General features: G+C 44.6%; 1 protein-coding gene across 1 annotated transcript in view; it reads left to right on the top strand.

Annotated features, from left to right (window-relative positions):
* Positions 1 to 12285: 12285 nt before the first annotated feature.
* The window catches only part of SLC14A2 (solute carrier family 14 member 2), a 58470-nt gene continuing 55432 nt past the window's right edge, over positions 12286 to 15323 (top strand). Inside the window, 2 exon segments of the mRNA XM_019518293.1 lie at positions 12286 to 12451; positions 14039 to 14228. Of these exon segments, the coding sequence (XP_019373838.1) occupies positions 12286 to 12451; positions 14039 to 14228 (356 nt within the window).

The raw sequence follows: 15323 nt of genomic DNA on the forward strand, positions 1-15323 counted from the left end.
CATACTGTCAGCCCATGTTCGTCTTGGCATCAATGATGACTCCAAGATCCTTTTCTGCCTCTGCACTAACGAGAAGGGAGTTCCCCAGCCTGTAGGTATGGTGCCGTTTGTTCCCCCCCAGGTGCAGCACCTTGCACTTGTCAGTGTTGAAACCCATCCTGTTCTCATCTGCCCACCCCTGTAACCTGTCTATGTCTGATTGCAGCCTATTCCTCCTTTCTAGCGTGCCCACATCCCCCCGCATCTTAGTGTCATTTAGGTGCTTTTTACCCCCTCGTCCAAGTTGCTGATGAAGATTTTGAACAGTGCGGGCCCCAGGACTGAGCCCTGGGGGACCCCACTGCCCACATCCCTCCAGGTCAAAAATGATCCATCCACTACCACTCTCTGGGTGAGGCCCTCCAGCCAGTTAGCAACCCAATTGACTGTGTAGGTGTCAACGCCACAGTCCCCCAGTTTTTTAATGAGAACGGGGTGAGAGACAGTGTCGAAGGCCTTCCTAAAGTCCAGAAAGACTATATCCACTGCTACCCCTGCATCTAAGGATTTGGTGACCTGGTCGTAGAAGGCCACCAGGTTGGTCTGACAGGACCTGCCTCTAATGAACCCGTGTTGGTTGCCCCTAAGCATATTGTCCCCTGCTGGGCCCTCGCGGACATGCACCAGGATAACTCTATCAAAAAGCTTACCCAGGATCAAGGTAAGACTGACTGGCCTATAGTTTCCTGGGTCCTCTTTCCTCCCTTTTTTATGTTTTTTTTTGTGTCTAACGCAGGGTGTCTGAGTTTGAAAACCTTTGGCCTAGACATGTGATGCTGAGAGGTTGCATGGTAAATGTAGGTTTGTAGACAGATCTGAAAAGGCCTATCTGAGATATATTAGAGAAAGAATGGGCAAAACTTAGACATAGCCTAGATGTGACTGAACATGAAGTCATATCTGAGGATGAAACTCAAGCTACAGACAGGCTACTGAAATAGTAGAGAGGATTTGGCAGTATAGGATGGAGATTAAGATCTCTGTTTTAGCCATGTTGTTGGACCACAGGGATTGACTCTGTATCTCAATGTCTCAACACTCTGCTGGAATGTGGGAGAGTCAGGTCAAGTCCTTGTTCCCAATCCCACAGAGAGGGGATTTGAAAGCAGACCTACATATATGACTGCCCTACCTACTAATACTGCAAGGCAACTCTGTCTCTGGGTTTTCGTGAGAAACAGCCAACCTGGCTTAGGCTTATCATCATGGAAATGCTTATAGCAGAGAAAGCCTCATTAAGACAGGCATCCAACAAATATTCTGGATGAGGCCAAGAAGCCACCAACACTTTGTCAATCTCTACTAGCTACTTTGGAGGCTTCTTTCTAGTTTGGTCTCCCATTCTTTCATGTCCAAACCCATGTGCTGGTGCCTGGAAACATAAGTTCAGTTTAAAGATGAGAGCATGCAGTAGGACATCTGAAAGTTAGATATTAAAATTCTTTATTCCCTGGCTTTTGTCAGGACCATCAGCATGTGAAATGGTGGAACAAAAAGTCTCATTTGAGTAAACTGACCTGAAATGAAAAATATTGAACTACTATTTTCTCTATTTTCTTCTGTTTTTTATTATTCATAGAAAAGTAGGGCAGGAAGGGACCTGGTATCTCAAGGCAGGATCATCTCTCTCCAAACCATCCCTTCTGCTGGGTTTCCCTCCCCAGAGAAAGGGTCCCAAGTGTCACGGTGGAACCTGAATGAACAGGCTGGGTCTAGCAGCGGTGGAGCTCTGAGTAACACGGAAGCTGGATGTTCCTTTATAGAATGGGTTTATTAACTTACGCTTGGTAGAGCGCAGGTACGGAGTCTTCAGTTACAGTTAAGAGTATCAATACACAACAAGGGGACCTGTTGTCCCACGGGGTTCGCCGACAGGCCCTTGCTTTCTACTCCCGGTGCCAGAGCCCGGGAATAGGTGCCGCTGCCTGTCGGGTAAGTCCCAGGGATGATCAACAGTTTATGACGGAGAAACAAATAAAGGAACAGAACTGTAACGTATTGATGTTGAACAGTTGGGTAGCTGAGGTGATTGCCGAAGTCAGAAGCCAGGTAAGTCACGCCGAGGTTGCAGCCAAAGCCCATAGGAGTGATCCGGAATCGTAGTTGAAGATTAATGCAAAGGTAGGTCGGAAGCCAAAGATCGGTACAGTTAACAATAATACAGAACGACAGGCGGGGAGAGAGTCCAATAGGCCCACAGGCCTAACTGGAAGACAGTCCCTGAGGAAGTCAGCCTCTGTCTCCAGTTACACGGGTCTCTCTCCCCGTGGGAGGGGGCTAGCTAACCTTTTATCAGAATTTGGTGGCCAATCAGAATGTATACTCCACAGAACTTTCTAGTCTGATTATGTAACATAATTGGGCATGCACACCGTTATCCTCTCTCACACTGAGCATGCGTCTGACAGGGAAACTAGGTCACCCATGAGTGACAGGTCCATAGGTCATGCAAAGGCCACATGCAGGGCCTGTTACTATGGCGCTTACAAGATAGCCTCTGCACTGGCAGCACTCACAGAGCAAATTTCCAGGACACCTTCAAGTGCCCGTCTAGCCTCTTCTTCAAATTACACAAACTACCCTGTCACACAACTACAAGGCACATTGCCCGAAACCACCAGGAGCACCTTAACCTGCAGGGGAGTGAGAGCACTGTCAATATGCCACCACTGCAAGCGTCAGTAAAATACCCTTGAGAGATCTAAGAAAGAGGCCCAGGCCTTGTTGGTGCATTTCCTCCATTTCAATTCTAATACAGGCAAACCTTGTCGTTAATATTCTCAGAGGACAAAAAAAGAAGAGACATGTAAAGCCACAAGAGGAATAGCGGATCCAAGAGAAGACATATGTGTTATTGGACAAATGTTTAATTTATGGGACTTGGCCTGCAGAAGAAGTGTTTGAATAGACTTCAGTGAGTATAGCTCTTAGACAAAATACGGCTTGTAAAGTTGTTTTACAGTCTGCTGTGCAGAGCAGTTGATACCTCCCGGAAAATTTTGAGACATTCTGTTTATAAGCATTGGTATTTTTATTTAATATTTTGCTCTGTTTGCTTTCCCCTTCATTTTATAACTGCAACCTTAGGCAGAAAAGGAAGCACTTTGGGTACTTGTCCATGTAGCGCTTTTCCCATTTCCACAAGACAAAAAAATTGCCATTTCGCTAGCTTAATCACATCTGAAGATCCATGTTTTCACCTTGTTTTATTGTATTAGTCATTTTTTATCACGGTAAATTAAACCACCTCTGACTTGTTTTGTTTTTAGCATGAGAATTTGTGCCAAGAGGATTATTTATTTTTATCGTATTATTTGTTCAACGTGTATCTGGCATACAGGTGAAAATGCCATTTTCCCTGGCTTGCTACAATTGCACCACCAGGTGCTGCTTCGGTTCGCTTGGAAATCCATGGAAGTTCTGGTGCAATGCTGCAACAAGACACCAGGTGCAATTCTTGCAAATCTTTACTGTTTACTTACCAGTTCAAGGTTCGGGTTAATGCAAAATACTACTTTTTTGGATTCCAAAAAAATTGCTCCCCATGTTTACATGCACTGCCAAAAGCCGGCAACACCCATTTTCTCCCTGTTGTGAATTTTGGGGCTCTCCCCTTCCCCCCCACTGCTGCCAGCAGGCAATGCCCATTTTCCCCACTGCCGCTTCTCAGAGCTGGCGAGCCTCTTCCATACCAGTGCCCCAACATTTCTCACATGCCCTGCTTCGCTGGGAGTCGATTCCAGAGTCTGGTCACAAACCAAGAAGTTTTTCCTTATATCCATTCTGAAACCTTCTTCTAGGAGTTTATGACCATCGCTCCTGGTTTTCCTCTGGGGCACTTTGGTGAATAGTTGTTCGCCTAGCCCCTGATGCTCTCCCCTGATATATTTGTAAGCTGCCCCAAATCCCCCTGAAGTCTTCTCTCTTCTAAGCTGAACAGTCCCATATCTATCAGCTTTTCCTCATATGGCTTGCCCTTCAGGCCTCTAATCATATGAGTGGCTCTTCTCTGGACTCTCTCAAGCTTCTCCACATCCTTCTTGAAGTACGGTGCCCAGAACTGGACACAGTCCTCCAGCTGCAGCCTGACCAATGCCAAGTAGAGTGGGAGAGTAACTTTCTTAGTTTTACTTGAGATGCATTGGTTGATGCATGCCAGCGTATCATTTGCTCTGCTAACCGTAGCATCGCACTGGTGGCTCATATTCATTTTATGTTCAATTATGACCCCCAGGTCCCTTTCAAACATGAGCCTATAAATTTGTTGCAGATGTTTCCTCCCCAGATGGAGCACTTTACACTTCTCAGTGTGGAACAGTATCTGGTTCTGGTCCGTCCAGCTAACTAATCTGTCTAGTTCCTCCTGGATCATCATCCTGCCCTGATGTGTGGCTGCATTTCCCCAATTCTTAGTGTCATCGGCAAACTTTGCCAGTGTGCTTTTCACCCCCACATCCAGATTATTGTTGTAGATGTTGAAAAGCAACGGTCCAAATACCAAACCCTGGGGGACCCCACTGGTCACCCTCCAGCGGGTCGACACACATCTGTCTATTAGTACTCTTTGGGTCCGACCCTGCAGCCAGCTTCCTACCCAACTGACCATTGAATTGTTGAGCCCATAGTCTCCTAGTTTTACCTTGAGAGCCTCATGGGACACAAAGTCAAAGGCCTTCTTAAAGTCCAAGTAAATGACATCGACCTCGTCTCCTTTATCCAGGTGGCGAGTAACTTGTCATAGAAGGAGAAGAGGTTAGTCAGACGTGACCTACCCATGACAAAGCCATTCTGGCTGTCATTCAGAATTTTGCCTTCTACTAGCTTATCACATATGGATGCCTTGAGACATTTTTTGAGGATTTTTCGAGGGATTGAGGTCCAGCTGATCAACCTGTACTTCCCCGGGTCCTCTCTCCTCCCCTTCTTGAAGATGGGCACAACATTGGCCTTCTTCCAGTCTTCTGGGACCTCTCCTGAGTGCCACAAATTCTCAAAGAGGTTCGCCAGTGGTCCTGCAATAACTTTGGGTAGTTCATTCAGCACTCTTGGATGGAGTTCGTCCGGTCCTGCTGACTTACAGATAACCAACCTCTCTAGCTGTTCTTTAACCAGCTCTACAATGACTGTTGGTAGGTGTCATCCCTACTGTAACTATTCTGCATCATATTTGCAGTCAGCAGGCTATTGCTCTTAGACTGGTGGAATACAAATGTGAAGTACTCATTCAGGAGTTCAGTTTTCTCCTTGGTGTCAGTGATCAGATGTCCAGATGCACTGAGCAGTGGTCCCATGTTTCCACTGGTTTTCCTTCTGTTACCTACTTACCTATAGAAAGACTTCTTCTTGTCCTTGATTTCAGTTGCTAACCTGAATTCAGTCACCACCTTTGCTTTTCTAATCTGCCTCCTACAGGTGTGGGCCAATCTTATGTAGTTCTCAGGAACTTATGAAGTAGAAAGCACTTTATACCTTCAAAGCCTCATTCAAACGTTACTTAAAGCTGTTGCTATTCCCTAGTCTGCCACAGACTTCCTGAGTGACCCAAGTCAAGTTACTTCATTCTCTCTTTATTATCTCAGTTAACCTGTAAAATGTAACATTCACCTACCTCACTGAGGTGTTAATTATGTAAAAAGAGTATGAGGCTACAGTTGTGATGTTATGAGAAGTATTACAGGCAGGTAGAGAGAAGTAGGTAGCTGTGTTAGTCTGAAGTCAATAAAGAAGGCAGGGCTGGGTAGCACCTTAGAGACTAATGAGTTAGTCTATGTGCCACCCTTCCCTCCTTCTATAGGCAGGAAGAAAGAGTAGGGCCAGGTACAGACATTACACTTTTACCTGTATAAGCGATCAGAAACCAGTCTATACCTGCAACAGAACAGAAGTTCAGCACATGGAGACTGGTTTAAAAATGGCAGAACCTGGTCTAAGATTAGCGCCCCCTTCCCCTCCGCAGCCAAAGGGCGAATCTGGTGCTCTGTTCACTACCGATCTAAGCTACACTGCTTACCGAAAACTGCGTAACTTAGACCGTTTCCACCTCGGGATATTTTGGAATATCTGTACCTAACCAAGGTGTTTATGAGTGTGAATCTGTGAAGATTGGGAGATAAAGAAAAGTGTTCAAACCTGGAAATGACAGGCTGCAGAATTCGTCTCGAGTCAGGGCTGCATTAACCCTTTAGCGAGCCCTAGGCAAACAGACTATGCACCTAGTTGCTTTGCATAGGGCAGCAGCAGCTGCCACCAGGGCTTGGCGCTGCTGCCTGCAGCCCTAGAAGGGAAAAGGAGCTAGGAGGCACTGCTGCCGCAGCAAAATAAGCACAACTGGGCCCCTGCTCCACTTACGGCCCTAGGCATGTGCCTAGTTTGCCTGTGCATTAATCCGGCCCTGTCTTTAATCATGTAAATTAAAGCATCCCAATTTCAAATTCTGCTGGGTGACATCTGTGCTTATACGGACATTTCAATTTAGCTCCAGTGGCTACAGTAGGAAACAAGCATGGAGAGAGGTTTTTTGCTTCTTATTATTTTAAGATCCGTCACTAATCATTGTGTACCCACTTGCTGTGACTGTGTTGCATTCAGCTCCAGTGCCTATTTCGAAATGCCCCTTTTCTGTTCATTTATTCCTGGTGCCGCAGTCCAACCTCTCAGAGAAGCTTGCTTGGTAAATTCATTATGACTCAACCAAGCATTCAGTCACCATACCAGCGCTTTGCCCTCCAGCTGTACATGAATTTATTTTGCTTTTGCATTTCTTTGCAATTTGTGCGGAGAGTGACACACTTTTACAGACCGTGTGTTTCCATGGTGCTTGCGAGCCCAGGCCCCTTGAACAAAACAAGTCTCCATAATGTTGTGATCCCCTCCACTTTCTCACTGTTGCCAACTCCACTTTGTGTTGAAATCTCCTTGTCCTGGGATCAACTAACTACCTGGTGCACATTACCAATAAAATTAATTAAAAAAACCCTTCTTTTTGTTATATTGGGATTGTGATGAATGGGGAACTAACTCACGACTTTTTAAGCTCAAGGTTATGAAACCTGTGTGTCAAAGAGAAAACCAGTTGTTTGTTCTTCTATTCTTTCTCAGTTTATTGGGGTATAGTTTAAATGAACCGCACTTTGGGGGGTTTTTTCACTGCTTGTTAATACTTTCATTTGAGGGACACAGTTTAAGTCATCCCCAGTTTAAGTGACTATTTGTCACTATAATTTATTGCAAATAATAGTGACAAATAGTCACTGTTATTTGCAATAAATTTGTCCTGACCTAGTGATCAGTCATACCTGAAGAGGAGTAGGAAAAAAAGTTCCCAATCAACAAACCTGGACATGGTTTCAAATTCAAATATTTTTCATCCCAAATAAGTAACGCTGTTTTATTTGCTGGAGTACACGTGAAGAAGAAAGGCGCTGTCTCCAGTTTTGACCAAAAAAACCATCCTGGCTTGAGAAGCATTTCCCAAAGAAAGCATCATCAAAAGTGGTGCGCTCTGATAAAGCAATGCGTTCCTACCAAACCACCATTTTCTAAGGCAAATTCATTGTATCAAAAAAAAATCCTAATTCTAGTTATACACAAATGATTCTCTAACTTGTCCCCATGATAACTGTTTATATTCCTCATAAGTTTTTTGTTTGCTTGTTTATCAGCTCTTACTCTTTAATTTAATGCACAATCATCTCACCTGGCAAGGGCTTACGGAGAGACATTCAACCTGGATTAAGCCACCCCCAAACACAGAAAGCATCAACAATAGAAATATACCTCCCACTCTCTTATGCTACGAACTCAGTTGGACCTGGGAATAAGGTCAAAGCAGAGGCTGCTTTTTCCTTCAGTGTTTTGTAGGGCTCAGTCAAGAAATGATATTTGTCATTACCAAAAACAGTAGCTATTCCTTAGTGCCAGAACCAAAGCACTGGATTTCTGGAGGGTGTTTTGTCTGCAAAGTGCTCCTAAACACTAAATCAATGACTCTTAACCTTTTCAGACTCAAGGCACCTCCTTGACAGACTTGCAGCACCCCTCAGAAAATGCCAGTGCTTAGTTTTCACTCATTTTTTGACTACAGAAAATGAATAGGGCAATTCTTCTGTTGCAGAGAAATCAGAGAAGCCACAACAGGTCAGAATGTATTTGATACTGTGGATTCCTACTTGAAATCTCTGGGTTTATCGTGTGAATCATGTTTGCATGCCTACCTGTGCTAACATTGCATGGCACCCGGCGGCACCCTTGGAAGGATCTCAAGGCACCCCAGCATACCACGGCACCCTGGTTGAGGATCACTGCAGTAAATCCTAAATCCCCATAGCATCCCAGAGGGTGCTTAAGAAGCAGGTGGAGGAAGATTGTCCATTTTATACATACTGGCTGCTGACAGCCAGGGAGGGGGGGAAAAAAAAATCGCACTTTACCAGAATTGGAAGCACATTAGTTGGACCCGGCCCTGCAGCGTCTGTATAGATCAGGGACTTCAGTGGGGCTTTTGGCAGTTTTTATCTGAAACTGATTCAAACAGCTATTATATAAAAGCACCAAAAAAGCCCCACTAAAGCACCTGATGTTGGGCAAACCAGGTCCAACTAGCATGCTGCCTCTTTTGGGCATGCACTGGGCTCAGCACAGGGCCCTGCCAGGTTTAAAGTGAAGCACAATTTGGTGGGGGGAAAAAAGGGGGTTATGTCTGTAAGCAGCCAGCATTGCTGAGGCACAGGCAGATGAAGCGATTTGCCCAAGATCACACAGGGAGGCAGTAGTGGAGCACGTATAAGATGTGGGTGTCTTCCTCTCACCCACATGTTCATTCTTCCAGTCCACATTGTTTTCTAATCGTTGTCCTTGGAAAGCTGCTGCTGCAAAATTGATCAGGATCCAGACTGAGCCCTGCTTTGGTTTGTCATTGGCATGTTCGACAGCTCTAGTTAATCCCATCATTTGTGAGTGCAGTGAGCCTCAGGCTGATAGGTTTGAATGAAGGTCATTAAAAAGGCTCCTGCTGCTGTGCCTGCAAGCTGGCACCAGAGGGAGCAAGAACACCAGAGATAGATAGAGACCTTGGCAATGAATTTCCAGAGTGACACTGATAACGGTATTTGCCTATTGCCGGCTATTGCCTATCCTATCAGTATATGCCAAACTTGCTCAATGCCCCTATTATTTGAACATTTCAGATGGGTTACCATCTGTCTGTCAGTCTCCTTCCTCCAGCAGGACTTAACTCCCTTCTCACACACCACTCACATATACCCTGCGTGCATCTACACATTCATTAATCTGCCATAGTTACTGTGCATTAGGTTTAGTACTTGGATAAGCAAGTACCAAATCAATGCACAGTAACTGTTGGTACTGCACAGTAGCACTAGCATATGGGTTTTACAGATACTAACCATGCAGCAGTCTAATACTACTGTGCAGTAGCGTATTAGCACAGGTTTTGCCCAGCACACTACTGCACAGTGTTATTATGCACAGTGTCGACGTACCCACTGTCATGCTAATACTGATACAAACATTATCTGTATGCTACTGCTAATCAGCCATGTGCTAAGAGAGATACAAACAGTAAATATCCCTCTGGCATGATAGATGACAAGTATCAAAATAACATGGGGGGCGTTTAGTGATGCTTTAATGCACATTAAAATAGGCTAATGTGCATTAAAACGCATGTGTAGACACACCCTAGTTCAGTTAAATTGGCTCCATCTTGCGTGTCAACATTCTTAGAGAAAATTTAACCTGGCTTCTCTCCATTTAGATTTCCTAGGAAAAATTGCCTGTTTTAACCCACTAAAAGCATCCCCCTCCCAGAAGGCTGTACTGTTTCAACTACACCAGTTTTCATTTTGACCAGTGCAAATTTTTGCGCAAAAAAGTTCCTGGGCTCTGTCGTGCCACTGACACATTGCCAGATGTGGACCCTCTGCTCTCCCATTAGTGAATGTCGTGCTTTATCTGGAATTTATGAGGCTTTGTTACCTGATCATGGGGAAGAGCTTTGAGACGCTTGTGTGGAAGGGCTACTGGTGTGACTAGCTGCCCCCACCCCCATGCAGCCTCTGTACAGGGCTTGCCAGAAAGCAGATCAGTACAAATGGGAAGACAATGGCACCTCACTGGGCCTGCCTTGGATAGTCTCATCTATCTTAGCAAATATATGCCATCCTATGCCCCACCTCTCTCCCCTGAATGGCCCAACAGGAGTCCCACAGAGAGGATCTTGTACAGGCCAATGGATGAATTGCAGCTTATCATACAGGGTTTATTTCATGGCTGTCCAAAAGAAGTGTTCCAGCTTGTCCATTTCCCCCAGATGGACACATATAGTGCAATATATTTTCCATTAACAGATGGCTCTGAGTACACTGAAGATCCAAGCATTGTGATGTATGAGGCTGTGCAGCCAGAATTAGGATCTTAATGATCTTATGACCCTGCTTGGAATGAAGCCTGTTCCTCACCTGCTTATTACAAGCCATGCTGCTGTGTGGACCATGTTTCCTATGGACTTCCTTATCTTTGTCCTTGCCCACATGGGAAATGACAAGAAGGATGAATGGATGTTGCCTGCAGGATACAGACAGACGAGGAGTGATTTAAATCCCAACTTTTTGGAAGCAGCCCACTCCTTTTCATCTGAGATGCCAAATACTTTTGTTTTTGAGTCTGTTTTTTGTAGATGAAGCCCTGCTTGGTACCAGGTTTCAGCCCACATCATATTTTTCTAGCTGGCTTGAAAACCCTGGAGTAGAGATTTGCTCTTCAAGTGCTTCACAACTCCAGAGTTACTTGGCTCTATTGACTTTAAAGAGATTCTACTTGTAATAGTTTAATGGTGACACTTTTCTCTTTGAGGCCCAGAGCATAACTTTGAGGTTAGATAAAGACGCTTGAAAGAAAAAATAATTTGCTACATTCTGCCTGTGAGTATATACCCTCTTTTCCAAAGCTGCACCACTTTGGGCTGAAATACGTCTCACAAACTCATCCATTGTTGCCCTGTTTGTGGAGCAAACTACCCTGCTAATAAGTGTGGGGGAATTACTGGGCTCAGGGAAGGGAGTCATTGCAATCTGGAGATCCACTGACTAAAGCAAATAAAGCACAGTACGTTTCAGACCTGACCATTTAAGCTGGAGTGGGCACATCTACACATGCGTATTAATGCTGTGCAATAAACTCCGGTGCACATCGCAATACAGTTTATTGTTCCTGGGCACTATGCTTACACATGCACCCAGAACCACAGCACATTGAGCCAAGTCATAGCAGCCCCAGCTGTAAGGGGGTCTGGGGGTCAGCCTACCAGCCCTGGGCTGCTCCAAGCCAGCTCAAAATGGTGCAAAGGTGCTCACTGGGGCACCAGGATACTTTAGTGCGGGGCTAGCCAGAAGGCAGCCCCCCACACGGAAGCCCTCTCATGCCTATTTACAAGTATTACCTTGCTGCGGAGTTTATTAGTTTACTCCAGACTAGGAGCCCTGCACGTGCAGACAAGGAGACATTTACTGCAGAGCTAATTAGTCTACTCCACAGTAAACGTCTCATGTAGACATGCCCAGTCACAGCACTGTCCTAGCTTACAATCTGAGGACTTCCAGAGCCCAAAGTGTGAGCTGCTCCAGTGAATGTGTCCAGAGACTCTCCTACCCATCAGGCGCAGAGAAGGACCCTCTGTCACATGGGCATGGCACAAACAGAGGTATTGCCAAGTATGAGAAAACTTCCAGGGAGTTTTACTGATGTTATGTAGATCCAAGAATGAAGGCAAGAAAAGCATTGACCTGGGATGAAAGGGTGGAAGAGGAGTTAAGATACAGGTTGAACTGAGGAAGCAGAGAGAAATGAACTTGACACTTCAAAAACCTTTAAGCATATCATGGCTCATTCTGATCAAACATGCCAAATTCTTAAAGCCTAATAACAAACGTAAGTGTTATACATTGCACTTGCTCATTTACCGAGAGAGCTGAATTCATGCAAGCAACCTGTGCCTGCTCTTCTGACATACTTGTGCCTTTATGGATCAGACTGAGACACCCTTATCCATGGTGATGCCCCTGTGACTTTAGTGGATCACAGTTCAGTGTAAGTAAGATTACCCTAATACATCTGTAACTATAGAAGACATTTTCCAGTGTACGAGAGAACAGGTTGAAAAAGAAAATAATATGTGCATAAAGTCTGAGAGTTGTGATCCCTTCTTGCTTTCCCTCAATTTTTGCAAAGATGCAGGACCAAGAGATGGTTATAATTGAAAACTGCGGAGAGAGGAACATATACAAAGAAGAGAGCACAAGAACCCAGCGCCCGGCACAGAGCAGCGGGAAAGGGATCTGCAATGTCCTGGAATACCTAACTGGAGAAATGAAAGAATATGGAGACTGGCTGAAAGGTAAATTATTTGCATATGTGAAGAGCACCATGGGTAAAAAGTAGTTCAACATCCATATCTTTGTCAATGTTATCTGTGCATGTATAGTGGACCTTAAACCATCTAACTCCCAGACATGCACACCCAGATCCTACGGACCTGGACCAAAATTGGCATGCCCACCATTTTACAAGAACAAATTTTTAACCTAAGCTTTTTAGTTTTAGGGACTGTTAATGTGTTATCTTGCTGCTGCCACAACATGCAAAATATCATGTATGTACCCAAGCAGCCCTGGCTTGTTACTGTTATTTATATTAGAGTACAGCCAAGAAGGAACCAAGTTAAATCATTAGCTTTTGGGGACAAAGACTTGACTCTTCATGTATGTGTGGGTACAGAACCCATAGCAATGGAGTTGGGTCCTGATTGGCACAGGTAGGAGCTATTATCCTATCAGGCATTTATAAACAATGCAAATTGTGGTGAAGATTGTGTCGGCATGAATTAGAAGGCAAGGACCTGTTCCAAAGGGTCTACCATCCCTCAAGGGACAGGACAGGGATAGTAGGAGTGAAAAACAGTAAGAGAGGTTAGTAGAAAACAATGGCAGCGTGACTAGGAATGTGCAGTTTACGCTAGGTTCATGAACAGCTTGGATGCTCCACAGCATTACTTTATTGATTTTTTTTTTAAATAAGTGAATGAACAAGATGAACTGATCAGCCACTTGGCAGGTGCAGTCACTGCGATCCTGTATGCGAACAAAGGTGTTTCCTGTGAAACTCTTCTTGCATGCTCAGGCCCACCGTGAATTAATATTAAACAGCAGTGCGACTGGGACTGCACTTTGGTGTCAGACTTCTCCTTTTGCAAGTGTGACGCCAAAGGACTTTGTGGGACAAGCTGCAGTAGGACAGAAACATCAGCACTAGAGGTTCATTGCAGCACTGCTTGTAAGGATCCCTAAAGCATGGCTGCACCATTGAGGACATAATTTCTAAAGGTATTTAAGCAATTAATTCCCACTGAAATCAGTAGGAACTAGATGCCTTTGTACCTGCACAAATCTGGCTGTAGGTACCTCACTTGCACTGATTTCTGTAGGTACCGATCTGCCTCTTCAGGCATCTGAACCCCCTTAAAATCCTCCCTGACTGTATCTCAATGTTCTGTCTCCAGTTTTAACAGGGCACAAGATAAGTTTCCTTATCATGTTTCTCCTCTGTCCATAAGCTGGTTGCAGCCTTGCGTAAATCCCATCCTGCAGCTGGATTATGCATTGAAGTAGTTTAGCTTTCTCGTTAAATTTATGGCAGAATCTTATGCAATCTGCCATGCAAGAAAGACTATTTTTGATGATCATAAATACACCAATTTCTATTAATCCAGCCAAGTGCTTTATAGTAGCAAACTCTACCAACAAGCTTTTCATGTGCCAGATGCAAAGCTTGTTCAGACAGTCATAAATCAGGGACGAATTTTATAGTCTTGTTGATACATTGCCTCCATTCTGTAGCCAGCAGTTACTGCAAAGCTGAGTGTGGTTCAAGAAAGCCATACCGAAATGATGTCTTACTCCCAGAATTTTTATTTGATCTCTTTCAGATAAACCTCTCGTGGTTCAGTTTATAGACTGGGTCCTGAGAGGGACATCCCAGGTGATGTTTGCCAATAACCCTTTCAGTGGGCTTATTATTATAGCTGGACTTTTGATCCAAAATCCCTGGCAGACACTCACCGGCTGCTTAGGAACAACTGTCTCAACATTAACAGCACTTATTCTGGATCAAGACAGGTAAGTTGGCCCTTTGTGTATGGATTCAGCACAAAAATTGGTCATTAACTGTTCAATTCTTGCAATACCGATTAGTGGTATTATGAATGGATATGCTCTTTAGTTCACTTTTTTTCTCCCGCTTTGGTTATTACATTACCGACTACAAACAGACATCACGTTTTTCTCAAAATAAACTATTTTATCCTGGGACACAAGTGTGATCATTCAGATGTCCATATCCTTTGTCCCAGGACAAACCCTGAAAAGGTTTGCATGATAATATGGCTAGATGTACACCTAGCTGGGGTCATTTGACCCCAGTACTCTTTCCTGCCATGGCAGGGGGTCGGACTAGATGATCTACTCAGGTCCCTTCTGACCCTAGAAACTATGAAACTATGAAACTATAAGAACTATTAACAGTTTATCCCAGGACATCACAAAGTGAGCCTGAATGGTTATCCCAGGACTGCACTATTGAATCATTGGTGGAAGGGCAGCAGTGTATTTCGCTGCTCACTAGACCATAACTAGAGTGATGTGTGTACATGCCAATCCCAGGATATTTCTATTCTTGGACAAACTCAGGCATAACTTGTCTAAGGACAAATACACTGGCTGTTCCTAGCCACATATTTTCATGCAACCTCTAATCCAGAAGTCACATAATCTAGTGCGCTATAAATGCTAGGCCTCATTCTGCCACTGTCTTGCCAGGTGTCCTTACACAAGTTGTTCACCTTTTCATATCCAGAATTTCCTTATCTTTCCCCATCAGGTGATTTAAATGCGGGTCTCCCATATCCTAGAGGAGTATTTTAGCCACTGGGCCTTTGCACAGCCATCCCACTACCTCCTGCCGGCTTGGGGATGGGGAGAATGGATATGCTCAGAGCACGTCTACCAGGTCAAGAGATATGGGCACCAGAATGCCTATGTCTTCATGACTCCCAAGAGGAGGTAGGCACTGTCAGAAATTGTGCAAATGCAAGAGCAGAAATTTAGGCACCTACAAGGTCAGGCAAGAATATCAATGGTACTTCAATGTTGGGCTCAAGTGCCTCAAGAGGTAAATGGGTCCCTAAGGGCCTTGTTACACAAGACACTTAGTAC

Source organism: Gavialis gangeticus, unplaced genomic scaffold (assembly GCF_001723915.1).
Source record: "Gavialis gangeticus isolate Ggan-Ray unplaced genomic scaffold, GavGan_comp1, whole genome shotgun sequence".
Taxonomy (NCBI): Eukaryota; Metazoa; Chordata; order Crocodylia; family Gavialidae; genus Gavialis; species Gavialis gangeticus.